The following is a 17044-nucleotide window of genomic DNA, read 5'->3' on the forward strand; positions in this document are numbered from 1 at the left end:
TTAAGAGAACCTTTATCTTGATGCTAGTCCTTCAGGTAATATAACTTGAAGTTAGAATGCTTATGAATGGGCCCCAGCTTTTATCTCAGCTAAAATTAGTTATTTCTTTCTCTTATTCTAATGTATAAACCGAGAGAAATAAACACACTGTCGGGGTAAATTTTGTGTGTATGTATATGTGTCATGTAAAATCTTGTCGCAGCACCCTTTACACTATAGGCAGTTCCAATAACACCTTTTCCTCTTTACTAATTGGCCAAGTTGCCTTTGCCAGAAAATGGTGCTGAGGCTCAAGTGGTAGAGCTCTAGCCTTGAGAAAGTCCAAGGACAGTGTTCAGGCCCTGAGTTCATGGCCCAGGACTGGCAAAAAAACAAAGAACAAAAAACAAAAAAAAAGATTATATATAATAAGTCCAGTTTCCATAAATTCTCAGTAGAAGTAATTATAATAAACAGTAGGTTTCCTACATGGTTTTCAATATATTTTATTATTTATATATTTTATTATCTATGTATTTTAATAGTTATAGAATATTTGCCCATGAAAAAGCCCCCTCTTGCCCCCCCATCCCCGTCCCCGTCCCCGTCCCCATCCCCGAGCAGCTATATACTTTACATTGTTCTAGTTTTGGCTGCTAATGATGAAAGAATCCTGGAGAATAGAACTGAGACCAATCTAATGCTGGTATCATAACATCTTAGAACTAATTTGAATACAGATTATTCAATGGGATTGTTTGACCCTTTGTTTCATTTTAATCTGAAAGTTATAGTAAAGCTTGAATATTATAAATGAATAATTTCAAATTTTATGAGGTAAAATATAAGTAGAGTCACAAGAATTAATGTATATTTTAAAAAATATTTTCTTCCAATAGATAGAGGACTTGGCTCTTCCATGTATCTAATTTGATAGACTCTTACAAACCTTGACATTTGAATAAATGTAATTGCTTGTACATTTTCTGGGAATATTTTAGTCCCATGGCTGGCCACTTAAAATTCTATGTGGGGAAAAAAAAACATGTGAGTCATTGAATATAATTCCATTTTTCAGCCAGTTTCTTTCATATTTATAGTAGTCTATGTTAATCTTAGTAGTTTGTTGACAGCATGACACTTTTACTGATTCTCTTTGTAGATTTCCATTTTTTCTTAAGTTTATTTTTATGAAGTGTATGATCTTTTTTTTTGGCAGACGTACTTTTATAGCAATGACTAAAATCTAGAGTAAGTTGCCTGGGAAATAAGTTGGTTAATTTCTTCTGAATAAAAGATAATGCACTGGATATTCTCAGTGATAATACTCTAACATGTATTAATATGATGCCTGAAGTTGAGAATCAACTGTCATTAATGATAAACAAGTGGTTATTTAAAATCTAATTTTAGAAAGGATTACTCTGCTATTAAGAGTATTTTCATATTTGCAACTCAGAAAACAATATATGTTCAGATCTCTGTCATTCAGAATGAACAAATATTGCTACCGTTTTCTCTGTTTACTTTAGATTACTAGGGAAAAAAAATAGGTAAAATTCCCTTCCTTAGTCTAACTTTTCTGAGGAATTATTATTCTGAGTGTTGCAGATACTTCCTGACCACACATTTATTGTTGTAATTATGTATGCATGAAATATGTTATTTTATATGGCTTCAAAGGGTTTTTTAAAAAAAAACAGTATGTAGGGCTGGGAATATGGCTTAGTAGTAGAGTGCTTATCTAGCATTCGTGAAGCCCTGGGTTAGATTCCTCAGTATAACAGAAAAAGGCAGCAGTGTCACTGTGGCTCAAGTGGTGGAGTGCTATCTTGGAGCAAAAGAAGCTCAGGATCTGTGCCCAGGCCCTGAGTTCAAACCCCAAGACTGGAAAACAACAACAATAATAATAATAATAATATGCTACATATATGTGCTCTATGACTATTGTATGGATTATGAATAACTACAATTTATCAATTTTACTATTTATAGACATTTAGTGTCTCCTTGTGTATATGTGTTAAGGTTTCTTTAGGGTAATTACCTAGAAGGACACATTCTAGATCATTATATACATGCATCTTTTTTTTTTTGGTGGGGGGGAAGGAGAGGGGTCATGGGGCTTGAACTCTGGGCCTGGGTGCTGTCCCTGGCTTTTCAGCTCAAAGCTACTACCCTAACCCTGGGCCCAGGCATTGTCCCTTATAGAGCCCTTCCCCTTGAGCCACAATAGCACTTCCTGTTTTCTAGTGGTTAATTGGAGATAAGAATCTCAAGGTCTTTAGTGCCTGGGCTAGCTTTGAACCTTAATCCTCAGATCTCAGCCTCCTTAGTAGCTAGGATTACAGATATTAGCCACTGTACCCGGCAATTTGCAAATTATTTTAAACAATTTATTTATTTTTGCAAGACCTTGAACTCTTTCTTGAATTTTGTGCCAGCCCTATATGAAAAAGCTTGTTTTGCTCAAGGTTAGCACTGTATCACTTGAACCACAGCTCCACTTTTGGCTTTGTTTTTGGTGATAGCTTTCCTTATTGGAGATAGTCTCATGGATTTCACTGGTCAAGCTGGTTTCAAGCTGGTATTTTCAGGTCTCAGCCTCCTGAGTTACTAGGGTTACACACATGAGCCATTAGTACTTGCCTGATTTGTAAAAATTTTAAAGTATTTTTGAAGTGGGGCTTGACGGCTCATACTTATAATCCCAGCTATTTAGAACCAGAGGCTTGATTGCAATTTAGGGCCAGTGTAGGCAAAAAGTTACTAATACTGTCTCAAACCAAGAAGCCAAGTGTGGCATTGCCAAGAAACATGAGAATTAGAGAAAGGAAGATTGAAGTCAAGGCTTGCCCCAGGCAAAAAGGTGCGAAATCATTCAAAAAATAACTAAAAACGGATAACACATTTGTAACCACTTGACCTGTTTACTTATTTTGTTTATAAGCTAATTCTATCTACCACATTTGAGGGAGACCATGCAACTTTTGTCTTTCTGGGCCAGACTTCACTTAATGTAAGTTTTTCCAAGTCTTTCCATTTCTTTAAAACGTATCATTCTTTCTAGTGGATGAGTAAAAATTCCATTGTGTATATACTCCACATTTTTTTTTAATCTCTATACTTTAGCTGTGTTGAATAGTGCTGCAGTAAACATGGTTATGCTGGCAGCTTTATTGTAACATGGTTTGTAATCTTTTGGATAAATGTCTAGGAGTGGGATTACTAAATCAAAGAGTAGTTCTACCTTTAGTCTTTTTTGAAGAATCTCCAAAGTGCTTTCCAGCATGGTGGATCAAGTTTACATCTCCACCAACAATGGATTAGAGAATAGAGTTGGCTTTTGGCTGCATCCTTGCCAGCATTTGTTATTGTTTGTTTTCCTGATAATGGCTTTTCTAACTGGGGTGAGGTGAAATCTCAGTGTTGTTTGCATTTCCATTTCCTTTGTGACTTTTGGCTGTTTTTACTTTTTAATACCCCTACCTTGTGTGTGAGTGTGTGTGTGGGTGTGTGTGGGTGCACATGTGTGCGCGCACGCACACAAGTATACCAGTAATGAGTTTGACCTCAAAGCCTTAAGCTATGCTTAGTGTGTGCTCCACCTTCTGTCTGGCATTGTGTTGACTAATTGGAGATAGAATCTCTGCAGACTTTCCCGTCCTGGCTGCCTTTCAACTTCCATCCTCTGGAGTATAGGCTTCTGGATAGCTAGGATTATAGGTGTGAGCCACTGGTGCCCAGCTCACTAATCCCTTTAGTCAAATATCCAAGACTTCATTAAGTTTCTTTTCTCCACACATCCTTATCTCTTAGGCTCTTCTTTCCATCCTCAGAACTTATGTATCTTTTTCTATTCTACTTATCTAAATTCAGGGAATTGACTAAGCTCCACTTATATTTTCTTTTTTCTATAGTTGAGTGTGAAAATTCTCTTAAAATAGTAAAGTAAGCTGGGCACTGGTTGCTCATACTGGTAATCCTAGTGACTAAGGAGTTTGTTATCTGAGGATCTCAGTTCAAAGCTAGCTTGGTAGGAAAGTCTGTGAAACTCATCTCCACCTACCAAAAAGCCAGAAATGGAGCGTAGCTCAAGTGGTAGAGAGCTAGCCTTGAGCACAAAAACTCAGGGAGAGTGCTCAAGATACTGAGTTCAAGCTCAAGACTGACACCAAAACAACAGCAACAAAAAAGAATACACCCCTCTCAAAACAACAACAACAACAAAACATTAAGTTAGAATAGTTGTAAAGTTTTCATTTGTTTTCCTTCTGTGAGGAGACTGCCTTTTATTACCCCCATTCACTTTTATTTATTTATTTATTTTTGGCCAGTCCTGGGGTTGAGCTCAGGGCCTGAGCTCTATCCTTGGACTTTCTCAAGGCTAGAGCTCTACCACTTGAGCCTCAGCACCACTTCCAGCTTTTTTTTTTCTTCTTCTCTGTATGTGGTACCAAGGAATCGACCCTAGGTCTTTATGCATGCTATGCAAGCACTCTACCACTAGGCCAAACTCCTGGACTGCCATTCACTTTTATTAGAGCATTTTAAAAATAGTCTGATTAGATTTTGAGTAGTTTCTGACATGATAGTGAATCTAATTTCCTTTTCTCCACCTTGGCCATAAGTAGAAATCCTGTATGTCTTGTATAGTAAATATAATAGAATATTCCATTTCCACTGATTTTTAGAGAATAGATTATTCATGCAGGTGTGACTTATTATGGATGAGATAGAAAGAATAGTTCTGTGTATGAAAAAGAAAGTGGGTTCTTAAGTATTTTCCTTTATCTATAGGTTATTCACAGTTGGATTTTATAAAGAAGTAATAATGTATATAAATAGTCCTGTTATGCTTTGTTAGAATTAGATTGGATTTACTTGATAAAAATCTGCTACAAAGATCATATGCTTTTTATTCATGTTTGTTTTGCTCATTATATGGAGAACCTAGAGAGCTCTTTCTATTATCTGAATTTTTCGATCACTAAATCATGTTGCAAAAAATGCTATCTTGTTCTATAGCATACTGCTGGCCAAAGTAAATCCCAAGAGGTAAAACTTTATTTTTGTTTTCACATGGTTTCCTAGAAACTAGCCATCTAATGGTGAAAGAAATTAAAGACCAATTTTTTTAAAAACACCAGTTTTAAAAAGTATAATCAGGACATGCTTCATCTGCAAATATATGTGTGTATGTTTATAAATGGAATAGTTGTACAGATAACTACTACTTGTATCTTATCATGATTTTCATTGTACATCTATAGATGAAAGCCTTTTTATTTATAGTCCTGTTCAATTTCTTGTTCACTGTTAATGTATATAATTTCATGGGAAATTATACATTATTTTGATAAAACTACAGTAATAACTTCTTACTAAAAGTTGCAACAGTAACTTCTTTACTAAACATTGGTGGTCTAATAATTAGTGATTAATTTAGTCTCATCATTGAAGTTAAAAAAACATGTTAGAAAAGCTACTTTTTTTTTTTTTTGCTGTTGATTGTGGGGCTTGAACTCTAGGCCTGGGTGCTGTCCCTGAGCTCTTCAGCTCAAGGCTACCACCCTACCTCTGAGCCAGGGCATTGTCCCTGAGCTCTTCAGCTCAAGGCTACAGCCCTGGAGCCACAGAGCCATTTTCGGTTTTCTAGTGGTTAATTGGAGATAAGGTTCTTTAGTGCCCAGGCTGGCTTTGAACCACGATCCTCAGATCTCAGCCTCCTGAGTAGGTAGGAAGGATTACAGGCTTGAGCCACCATGCGAGGCTTAGAAAAGCTATTTAAAAACAAAACAAAACAAACAAACAAAAAAACCCCACCCTACTTCATTAATATTTGTACAGAAATACTATGTTGAGATCTTAGTTTAAATTTTGCCAACTATAACTTAAAAAATTAAATTCACTTAAAGATATTGTAGGTAGAGTAAATTTTGATATTATAGCTTATCACATAATAGCCTTAACAAAGTTTATTATCAGAAGTATAGTAAATACTATCACAGTTATTTTCTTATTTAACTAGAGTTTGGAAGAAAAATCAGCCATTAATTAATCTTCAAAATTCCAAAAATTGTATGGATATATTTACTACCAATGGCTGCTTAAATAAATACTACTTAAACAACAGAAATTTAATTATTTGCAGTTTTGGAGGCCAGAAGTCTGTTATGAGTTTTACTAATCCCAGAATCAAGGTGTCCAGAGGACAGCATTTCAGAGGGAAAAAAAATCTGTTTCCTTGCCTTTTTCAAAGAAGAAAATTTCCTATTTCTTCCTCTGTTTTCAAGGCAACAGCCATATAACCTTTTACCATTTCTTAGTAAAAATCTCTCTTTATCTCATTACATCAATCCTTGTGATGACATTTATGGCCCACTTAAATAATGCTGGACAATCTTGTATTACAATTTCAGGATGCTGAATCATTTTTTCAGGGTTTCTTTTGCCATATAAGATAACATTCATGAATTCCAGAGATGAGCATGTGGATATCTATGGAAGACCATTATTTAGTATACTATAAGATAACATTTATGAATTCCAGAGATGAGCATGTGGATATCTATGGAAGACCATTATTTAGCATACTACAAAATTGTATTTATTCATGCTAAAAAAGAATAGAGGACTGCAGAAAGTCACATGAAAGCAGTCATGTTAGGAATAAGCAAAATTTGGAAAGAAATGGAAGAAATAAGTTGCAATAATAAACAAAACCCCTACAGTTTCTTGGTCATTTTCCAACATTTTTTATTATTGATTTTTACTTAGAATCATGAATTAAAACAGAGATTTCCATAGTCATATTGTGATTTACTTGGTATTTGATAATTTAAAAATGTTCAAAGACACATGTTCTAGTAAGCTTTTACTTCACACCATCTCTCCTTTATTATTTCTGACATTAATGAGGAATTGACCACTTTGCCATAAATAGCGCCACTCCAAATGATAGAACTAGAGTTTTTAGGAAACTGCTTTTTAAAGGTTTATTAGCTCTTAGAAGATTACATCTCTGAATGAGATTGTCTGTTTTGTTCATTATTATGCCAGTATTTATGGCTAATATGTACATTTGAGGAGAAAATTTAACTGGTGCTTCTTTTGTGATGTGTTTTTAGTCATTTGTAGAGCTAATAAATATGGCATAACAAAGAAAGCATGTATCTTTTTTCATAACTTAAAAGCTAAATGTTTATAATTTCTTCCCTAAACTATAGGATACCGGAAGGCCCTATTGATCAGGGGCCAGCAACAGCAAGGGTACGTGTTTTAGAAGAGCAGCTTCTTAAGGCCAAAGAACAGATTGAAAATTACAAAAAACAAACCAGAAATGGTAAGTGATTCTTCTGTTTTATTTCTGCTGTTTTTTTTTCTCCTCAGTATATTGGATTTAGCAGAAATAATTGAAAATTTTCTTTTATCTCAATGTGGGAAATGCTGATCTTTCTATTTTTTGACTATAGGTCTGGGGAAAGATCATGAAATTCTTAGAAGGAGAATTGAAAATGGAGCTAAAGAGCTCTGGTTTTTTCTACAGAGTGAATTGAAGAAATTAAAGACCCTAGAAGGGAATGAACTCCAAAGACATACAGATGAATTTCTTTCGGATATAGGGCATCATGAAAGGTACTATTTTCCAAGCACATTTCATATGAGCTTTTGTAATTTGGTAATTTGGGAATAGGAAACTGAAACTTTAATTTTTCTGTCATATGGTGAATGATACAGTGTTTAAGAACAGTAAATCACCCCATGTCTCAAAAGATAGTAGTTGCCAAATTCAAGGAATCAACCCAAGTAAATAATGGGAAGATATTGAAAAGGTTTTTCTAGGAATCTTCATGGGATGCAGACCTAAAGATATTGGTGATAGTCAATAGTGTATTAAAGTATCTTCTAGTAAATGTCCTTCTTTTTTTTTTTTTTTTTTTTTTGGCCAGTCCTGGGGCTTGAACTAAGAGTCTGAGCATTGTCAGTGGGCTTTCTTCAAGGCTAGTGCTCTACCACATGAGCCACAGCAGTACTTCCAGCCTTTTTGTGTATGTGGTATCAAGGAATTGAACCCCGGTCTTCATGCATGCTAGGCAAGCACTCTTACCACTGGGCCAAACTCCCAGCCTGTAATGTCCTTTTTATACAATCAACATTTGAAGCAGAGTGTGTCGTTTTGCACTGCAGAATTCATACAAGGTTTCACTATTTTTCTTCAGTAGATTTCTAATTCAAACATTAAATACTTAAAATAACACATTTGAAGATTTCTAATTAAAGGAAAACAGGTTTTATATAGAATTCTACTTTTTAAAATTGCTGTTTGTCTAGTTCAATGAAAGGGGAACCTTAAATTTCTTTCTTTTATTTACACATTTCTAATAATATGCAGTTTATCATCCAGTCCATAGAAAAGAAAAATGTTATAGTGCTCCTATGTTCATACAGTAAAAAATATTCTTTGGCATATTATATTTAAAAGTCTATGTTCTCAGTAGGATTCTTATAGCAACTACTGTCTCATTAGTGAACAGTAAGAGAAAAATTGTTATATTAGCACAGCCTGCCAGTGGGAAAAGGAAACAAATTGTTCATACAAACAAGAGATTCATATATATTAACATCATCAATGATATAATGATTTTGAAAAATTACTCCACTGTTTTAAGTTATAAACAAGCCTCAGAGGATTGGATCATTGTAATGTTAATGATTCTATAGAATTATAGCTTATAATTAAAAGGGCACTGAGTTATTAGGTCCAACACTAGGTTGTCCTTTGAAGGTTTTAGCCACACTGGCAGTTAGGCCATATTAGGCCATATGTTGACTAAGTCTGTCCTCAGGACCAAACTGCTGTTAACTGAAGCTTTGTGCCTGAATGCTTTGCTTGTTTTCAAATAATCTCAAATTATTTGAGACAGTGGGGGATCTGATCTAAGCCAATAAAAACCTGGGTGTGCTGGTTTATACATGTCATCTTACCTTTGGAGTCCAGGCTACTCAGGCATAAACAGGTTTAGGAGAATCTAGGCTGTCATAGGCATAATTAGGAGATTCTATCTTACAATAACCCAAGCAAAAATGGGTGGTTCTAAGTTCAAATAATCTCATATACTATTTGATAGTATAATATTTATATATAGTATATAAAAAGCAGCTTGGATACCGATTTCTGGTGGAATATTTAAGGATTTTTTTACATACCAATATAATTTCCAGGGGGGAGGGAAATGGGGACAAAAACATAAGAAGGGATATCAAGGGATATCAGTGTGTGAGAAGTAATGCACATTTTATCTTGCAAATATAACTGTAACCCCTCTATACATTGAAATAAAAAAATATAACTTCCAGGTCTTTTTGAAATTAAAATTTAAGACTTTCTGAATATAATTTGTGTGTATGCTTTGTAACTACCTGTACAAATTTAAAATGAGTATAATAAATAGGTTTATGAGAAATAGTTATAAATCATTATTACAGTTTGTTGTTTGTTAGATTATGCCATGTAGTATATGTTAAATAATAATATTTTACTGAAAACAAAATGAAAATTGCAGTACCTACGTCAGTTTCTTTTGGTTCTTAAGCAGAAGTTATAATAAATCTGGGAAACAATATAGGGTATTAATTTAACACCATGAGGCCTGATTACAGTGTAATAATAATAATGAACAAACATAACTAAGCATTAGAGAAATAACCCCTTAAGTAGTAAATGTACAAAACAGAAGGATTTGAATTGGATAGAAAATATCTTCCCTCCCCCTCCTGTTCTGGGGACTAGACTCAAGGCCTGAGCACCTTGGGCTTTCTTCAAGGCTAGTGCTGTACCACTTGAGCCACAGCACCACTTCCAGCCTTTTTATGTATGTGGGTGGTATCAAGGAATTGAACCCTGGTCTTCATTCATGCTAGGCAAAGCACTCTACCACCAGGCCACACTCCTAGCCCCAGAAAATATTCTTATAAGGGAAAAAGACCCTTGTGAAAAGGAATTAAAATAGATTCATGTTTTTGTCTGCTCATGTGTGTGTGTGTGTATGTGTTTGTAACAGAATTTGAATTTGTCCTCATACTTGATTTGCTGACACTGTACTGCTTGAGCCACACCTCCACCTTTGTTTTTTGCTGGCTATTTTGGAGACTGAATCTCCTGAACTTATATATCTAGCTAGCTTTGAATCATGATCCTCCTGATCTCAGCCTCCTGAGTAGCTAGGATGATAAGCGTGAGCCTTAGACATCTGGTTGCTGATTTTTTGCATGTCACAAAAATTTAATATCATTAAATCTTATTAGATTTGTTGTTTATTTCAGAAGTGTTGTATTTATAGAGAATAGATAAAATAGTAGACCACACTTTTCCTTTTTACTTATTTTTTATACTACTTATTATACATGTGTTATCTATTTTTATTTTCACATTTGCCCAAATTATAGTGTGCAAATTGTTTCTCTACTAAATGTATAGATATTCTGAAAAAGAACTACTCCTTATTTTTGGTTTACAGTGATGTTGATTATAAGGAAAAATACTCAGGACTTTTATTTTCTCCACAGGGTTTCTTTCTTAGGATTATTTGTTTTTGTTTACATTTTTCTAGCTTTACTAGAGTGGGCTAGGGATGTAGTTTAGTCATAGAACACTTGCTTAGCACATTCAAGGTTCTAGATTTGATCCCCAGCAATCCCCCCCCCAAAAAGAATATACAAGTAATAGTCTGTGTTAGTTTGCTATATATATATATATATGTATATATACACATTGTGTAATGATTACTATAGACAAAAGAATGTACACATTCTTTACCTCATTCGTACCATTTGTAAGTATGTGTTAGGTAAAAATACTTATATTGATAACTTTCAAGTGAACAATATAGTGTTATTAATTATAGTCACCATGCCTACATTATTCCAATTGAAAGATTGTAACATGTAACATCTCTATTTTTCATCATCTTCACCCAGTGGCAAGTACCATCCTATTGCTTAACACTTGTTTGCTTGGGGATGATAGGACTTGAACTTAGAGCCACCCCTTTTTGCTTGGGTTATAGTTCTAAAATAGCATCTCCTATTTATGCCTATGACAGCCTAGATCTCCCTAATCCTGTTTATGCCTGAGTGGCCTGGATCCCAAAGGTGAGATGACATGTATAAATCAGCACACTCAGGTTTTTACTGGCTGAGGTCAGATCCCCCACTGTCTCTAAACAAACATTAGAGAAAAGACAGCCTCTTCATCAAATGGTGCTTGGAAACTTGGATGTCCACATACAGAAGACTAAAACGATATCCCTATCACTTGTTTGGTGCTAACAATCAATTCAAAGTGTATGAAAGATCTTAATGAAAGACCTGAAACTTTGAAGCTATTGCATTAAAGAATAGGGGAGAAAAGTAGAGTTTGTTGATATTGTCAGTAACTTCCTGACTATAGTTGCAATAGTTCAGCAATAAAAAAAAAGGATTGACAGAAAGAATTGCATTGAACTAAAAGGTTGCATTGCAAATGAAGTATTTGTTATAACAAAAAGGAGGGCAGAAAATAATAATAGGAGGGAAGGAAAGAGGAAGAAACAGAAGGGAAGGAGGAAGGGGGAAGAAAAGAGAAAGGAAGGAAGAGAAGAGATTAAAAGAAAATGAGAGAAAAGAAAAAAATACTCAATATATACTGACTATAAAGGGGAAGCAAATAAAAATGACACAGATTTCATCTCGCTTTCCTCAGAATGGCCATCATCAAGAATACAAACAGTAACAATTGCTGGTGAAAATGTGGAGAAAAGGAATTTATGGTTTTATGATGACAAATATTAGTTGCCCATTGGTTACTTTTTGCTTTGTTACTAAATGCGTTAGCATCTAGTTGACAGCCAGGCATAAAAATATCACCAAGACCATGTTATTTTCTCCCAGGTATGTTTAGGGCTGCTTTTATCATCTGTTAACAGAGTACTTCTGATCAGGCCTCTTTTGGGGGATCTTAGAGGAAAATAGATACTGTATTGTTTTATGACTAGCCGTACAGTACCACATATTATGATCATCTATTACAAATAGCTCCTTCTTCTGAGTTGTAGAATTATTGGTCTGCTTTCTTCAGATTCAAGGTAAAGGCTCTGAAACAACTTTTTCAGGGCATTTGGCATTAAGAAAGAAGAAATTAGCAACTGCCATGCTTGTGGTTACTTCATATCTATTGTTACATATGTATTGTTGCACAGAGTTATTATTTTAATTTGGTGATGTTTATTTTAAGATAAAGTAACTGCGTCCCAGAGAAAACAAAATAACTTTCCTAGGATACAAAGAAATAAGTGGTATACCCAAAATTGAGAAGTCAGTCTATCTGATTCTCTTAAGTTTTCTTGCCTGAGACTTGAAGAAAAAGGAATATATTTTTTCTGTAGTAAAAACTTACTGTTAAAATAAATCTTGGATGGTAGAGACTAAAACTAATCTAATTATCTTGATAGAAAAATAAAAGATGAGTATCATATTAATGTAAGCATCAGTCTTTATACTTATGAAGAATTTGGCTTATATAATCCATTGGCAGAGTATGAATAAGGTGGACCTGCAACTTTGTTTGCTTTTTTAGGTCTATAATGACAGATCTATACTACCTCAGTCAAACAGATGGAGCTGGCAAGTGGCGGGAAAAAGAGGCCAAAGATCTCACAGAATTGGTCCAGCGAAGAATAACTTATCTCCAGGTAAGGTTGAATTGGCATATAAGTTCTAAGTGGAACAGGAAGATAAATCATAGCAATATAGAAAAAGGATGAATTATTGTTTGCCCATAGCTTTTCTAGCTCTTGCCTTTTAAAATTATTCTCAATATACAAATATACATTGAGTGAAATATAAAGGTGACTAAAATAAGGTCCTTGCCCTAAAAGGAGCTGCTATGTTTGCACACATGCACAAAATCTATAATTACTAACATGGCTGCATTTTAGGTGAGAAGTAGATGCAATCTGTTTGGCATTTTGAGGATAATTTTGTGGAAGATGCGTTTGATTCTAACTGTAAAGGATAACTGTAGGACCTGGACACACAGCAGTGGAGGAAAAGACCACCTGGAGAATATGATGTGAGCAGTGGAGCATAACAGAGAAAGAGCTGTACAGGAGCCGGAGATTTTTCAGGTTGTCTAGAATATTGGATTCTGTGAAGAAGAGGGATGGAAAATAAGTTGGAAAGATTAGTTTAGAAGTTAGACAGAGGTTAAGCTTTATGGTACATAACAATGAATGGTCACTGAAAAATTGGTTTACTAAATAGCAACAAATAGGTAAACTCTTCCATTTCTGGCCTTTAAGTCAAATTTTGTTTTTTTCTTAGTCCATACTAATGTTCTTGGGTTTTATGTATGTAAGGAAATGATCATTTTACTTCTTAAAATTTGTTTTAAAATTTTGGGCTGGGAGTGTAGCCTAGTGGTAGAGTGCTTACCTAGCGTGCACAAAGCCCTGGATTCAATTCCTCGGTACCACCTACACAGAAAAAGCCAAAAGTGGTGCTTTGGCTCAAGTGATAGAGCACCAGCATTGCCAAGAGCTTAAGGACAGTACCTAGGCCCCAAGTTCAAGCCCCACAACAGGCAAAAAAAAAAGAATTAAAATTTTAATTTTTAAACATTTTTATTTACTGTATTGTTATTATGGAGGTATGTACACAGGAACTACAATCACCCAAGTCAGGTAATAAGTGCAGTGTCTCCTGTCCGGTGATCTCTCTCAGTCCCTTCCTCCCATCTCTACCTTTGATGTTTTTCCTATGGTTCTGATTTTTTGTTCTACTTCCTGTTTTACCCCCAACTCCTGTCACCTTTGTTTACCATGTCATTTACTCTGTTGCCTAGGCATTCCACTGTGGTTTGCAAATAGGGACATTGAACCTTTATGCTTCCAAATTCTTTGTTGAGGTCAGTTCTCATGGTATTAATTTGTCTTTTAATGAGTGTAGGGAGGTTGTGCTGCCCAAGTCCTGGATTGGGACAGGTGTGGACTCTGGCCTCTTTATCCTCTTTAAGTGTGGTGTCCCTTCTAGGTGAGGAGGGTGGGGGGGGGCAAGCACTCTAGGTCAGTACCAGTGCTGGTCTCCCATGGAAGGGGTCACTGACAGGGTGCTCACAGTTCCTGGCTTTAGTTCTGAGCTGACCAGCAGCTTTGTGGAAGTTTTCTGCCTCTGGGTGCCGTGATCTGGAATTGCTGATAATATGTTGCTGTCTGAGCTGGCTGGGGGTCCTGTGTAGCCTGGGCTACTCTTGAGGCTTAGTGATGCTGCAAGATGTGGAGGTGGGGGTGAGGGGGGTACTTAACAGTTTTTAATCCTTGTGTGTGTTAGATAACAGTTATTTGTTCCTGTGATTCTCTGCTTATATTTTTATTGTTGTCAGTTTCTTGGGGTGAAGTGCATGTTAGGACCCTAACAGAGCTAGGGTGATTCCATACTGCTCTGCTGCCATTTTGACCTCATTTTACTTTTGAATTCGATTTATTTTTAGATTTTTTAAAAATTAAAGATAAAAGGATCATAGTGCAAGGAAGAAGTGACATTTTGCATGGGAAATAGAGAGGAAACGTAAGGAAGATTTGGAAAATAGAATTGATTGGTCCTTCCAAATAGGTTCTGGAGCTGAAATGCCTTTTATAGGATCAGTGACTGATAAGGAACTAAGAGACAGACTATTTATAGAGGAAAACTGAATTTGTAGAATTATTGGGAACTGAAAAATTCTGAAAGTTGAAAATCCTCCACTTTGACCTTTTCTTTTGCTACTGACGGTGTAATTTCTGTGTACTGTCATTCTGCTTTCCCTTTAAGACTAGAGGCAAAATGCCAGCTAATCACACTTCTGTACATTTTATGGTGCACATTTTTCTACACGTAAGCAAGAAAAAATAGCAAATTAGGGATTTAGATATCCTTAAAAACAACTTCATCATGGTATACTGTCTTGGTCTCATAACCCCATGACCATTCATCAGTGGAACCTATAGAATAAGAAATACTTTACCTCCTATAGGGAAGAGGTAATTATCTTACCAACTAGATACTCATTCAATGAACTATAAACAGCTGGTGGTGCAGAACCATCTTCTTTATTTAAAATGGAAATAACAATGGCTTCCCAGCATCTTCCATTTACACATATTCATTTATTTTTGTATCCACTATTTTTAAGCTATTATGTAGTCATAGTTCAGTTCCCTGCTCTGTGTGGACCTGCAGCTTTGTTTCATTTTTTTTTTTCCTTTCTCTTAGGTTTTAGTTTTCCTCTTAATTTTCAGTATTGAAGAATTTCACTTGTAAATCATACTAGTAAGTTACAATTACATAGACATTTTAAAATAATTTTTAAGCTATAGTATAACTATGTTATAACCTTGCATTTTACTTGGACTTTTACTTCAATTTCTGTGTGTAGCAAGTCCTTTTATGTAATGTAACCCCTCTATATCACCTTTACAATAACAGTAAAACATATTTTCTCATTTTTCCCACCTTTGAAAAGTCTTTTTGGTTTTGATTTTGTTTTTGTTTTTTGCCAATCCTGGACCTTGAACTCAGGGCTTAGGCACTATCCTTGGGCTGTTGGAGGTAATGCTCTACCATTTGAGCCACAGCACCATTTCTGTTTTTTTTTTCCCTATACATATAGTACTAGGGAATTGAACCAGGGTCTTCATGCATACTAGGCAAGCACTGTACCACTAGGCTAAAATCCCAGCCCTGAAAAGTGAGTTTTTACTATTCAAGAAGATGTAATAAAAGAACATAAGTTGGGAAAATATTTTTCTTTAACTACTTAATATATGATCACTTCCATCTAGACGATGTTCTTTGAAGTCAGGAACTATATTTTTAACATTATTAAGAGAGGCTAAAAAGTAATCACCCATTACTTCTTGCTCTTATCTATATAGAGGTAAAAAGAGTCACTTTTGGCCATTCCAACAAAATTAAATACTTATTTAGGAATACTGAGGTTTAATAAATAATGTTCTATTTGGATGGAATTTTTATCTGTAATGCACTTTGAGACACAGCTGCTTTAAAAAAAGAATTAGTGGGCCGGGAGTTTGGCCTAGTGGTTAAAGTGCTTGCCCATGCATGAAGACCCGGGTTCGATTCCTCGGTACCACATACATAGAAAAAAGCCAGAAGTGGTGCTGAGGCTCAAGTGGTAGAGCTCTAGCCTTGAGAAAGTCCAAGGACAGTGCTCAGGCCCTGAGCTCAAGCCCAGGACTGGCAAAAAAAAAAAAAAAAAAGAATTAGTTTGTTAAATAATGCAATATAACCCTTAGAAAATGGGAAGTGTCCCTTTGGCTCCAGGGGTTGGGCAGTAGCCTTGATCTGAAGAGGTCAGGGACAGCGCCCAGGCTGAGTTCAAGCCCCATGACCCACCAAAAAAAAAAAAAAAAAAAAAAAAAGAGGCTCATGGACTTTCATGCCTGGGCTGGCTTTGAACCAAGATCCTCAGCTCTCAGCCTCCTGAGTAGCTAGGATTATAAATGTGAGCCATGGTGCCTGGCACAAACTTACCTCTTATATATGATTTAGATTGATTCAAGTAAAATAATGGGATGATGCACTATTCAAACAATAATCAAAAAGACAAAGGTGTATGTAATGATATTATGATCATCTTATAAATATTTAATTCAAAACACATGAAACAAAACCTGAAACAACTGAAAAGAAATAGAGAAATACAATTGACTTTAACATTGCTGTCAGTGCTTGATAGAATTACTAGACAGAAAATAAGTATATAGAAGAACTCTGTGAATTAATGGGAATGAGCAAACAATTAGAGCATTACCCAACAAGAGCAAAAGATATATTCTTAACAAGTATATAGTATACGTTCAGTAAAGTACATTGTATCCTAAATAATAAAACAAACATAAAACAGTGAAGATCACAGATTATTCCTTTTTTAAATCATAAGTTATAAATGGAAAAAATTCTAAATATTTGAAAGTTCAATAATTCATTTCTAAATAGACCACTGGATAATGAAGAAGCATTTTGTCAA

At 35.2% G+C, this 17044-nt stretch overlaps 1 protein-coding gene across 2 annotated transcripts in view; it reads left to right on the forward strand.

Moving 5' to 3' along the window:
- Positions 1 to 17044, forward strand: part of Fut8 (fucosyltransferase 8) — a 167888-nt gene that overhangs the window by 83410 nt on the left and 67434 nt on the right. For both annotated transcript variants that reach the window (XM_090344301.1, XM_090344302.1), the window contains exons 4-6: positions 7209 to 7324; positions 7455 to 7617; positions 12596 to 12710. In XM_090344301.1, coding sequence (XP_090200427.1) covers positions 7209 to 7324; positions 7455 to 7617; positions 12596 to 12710 — 394 coding nt within the window. The remainder of the gene's footprint in view (positions 1 to 7208; positions 7325 to 7454; positions 7618 to 12595; positions 12711 to 17044) is intronic.

This window comes from Megascapheus bottae, chromosome 14, assembly GCF_031878675.1.
Source record: "Megascapheus bottae isolate mThoBot1 chromosome 14, mThoBot2.hap1, whole genome shotgun sequence".
NCBI classification, from domain to species: Eukaryota; Metazoa; Chordata; class Mammalia; order Rodentia; family Geomyidae; genus Megascapheus; species Megascapheus bottae.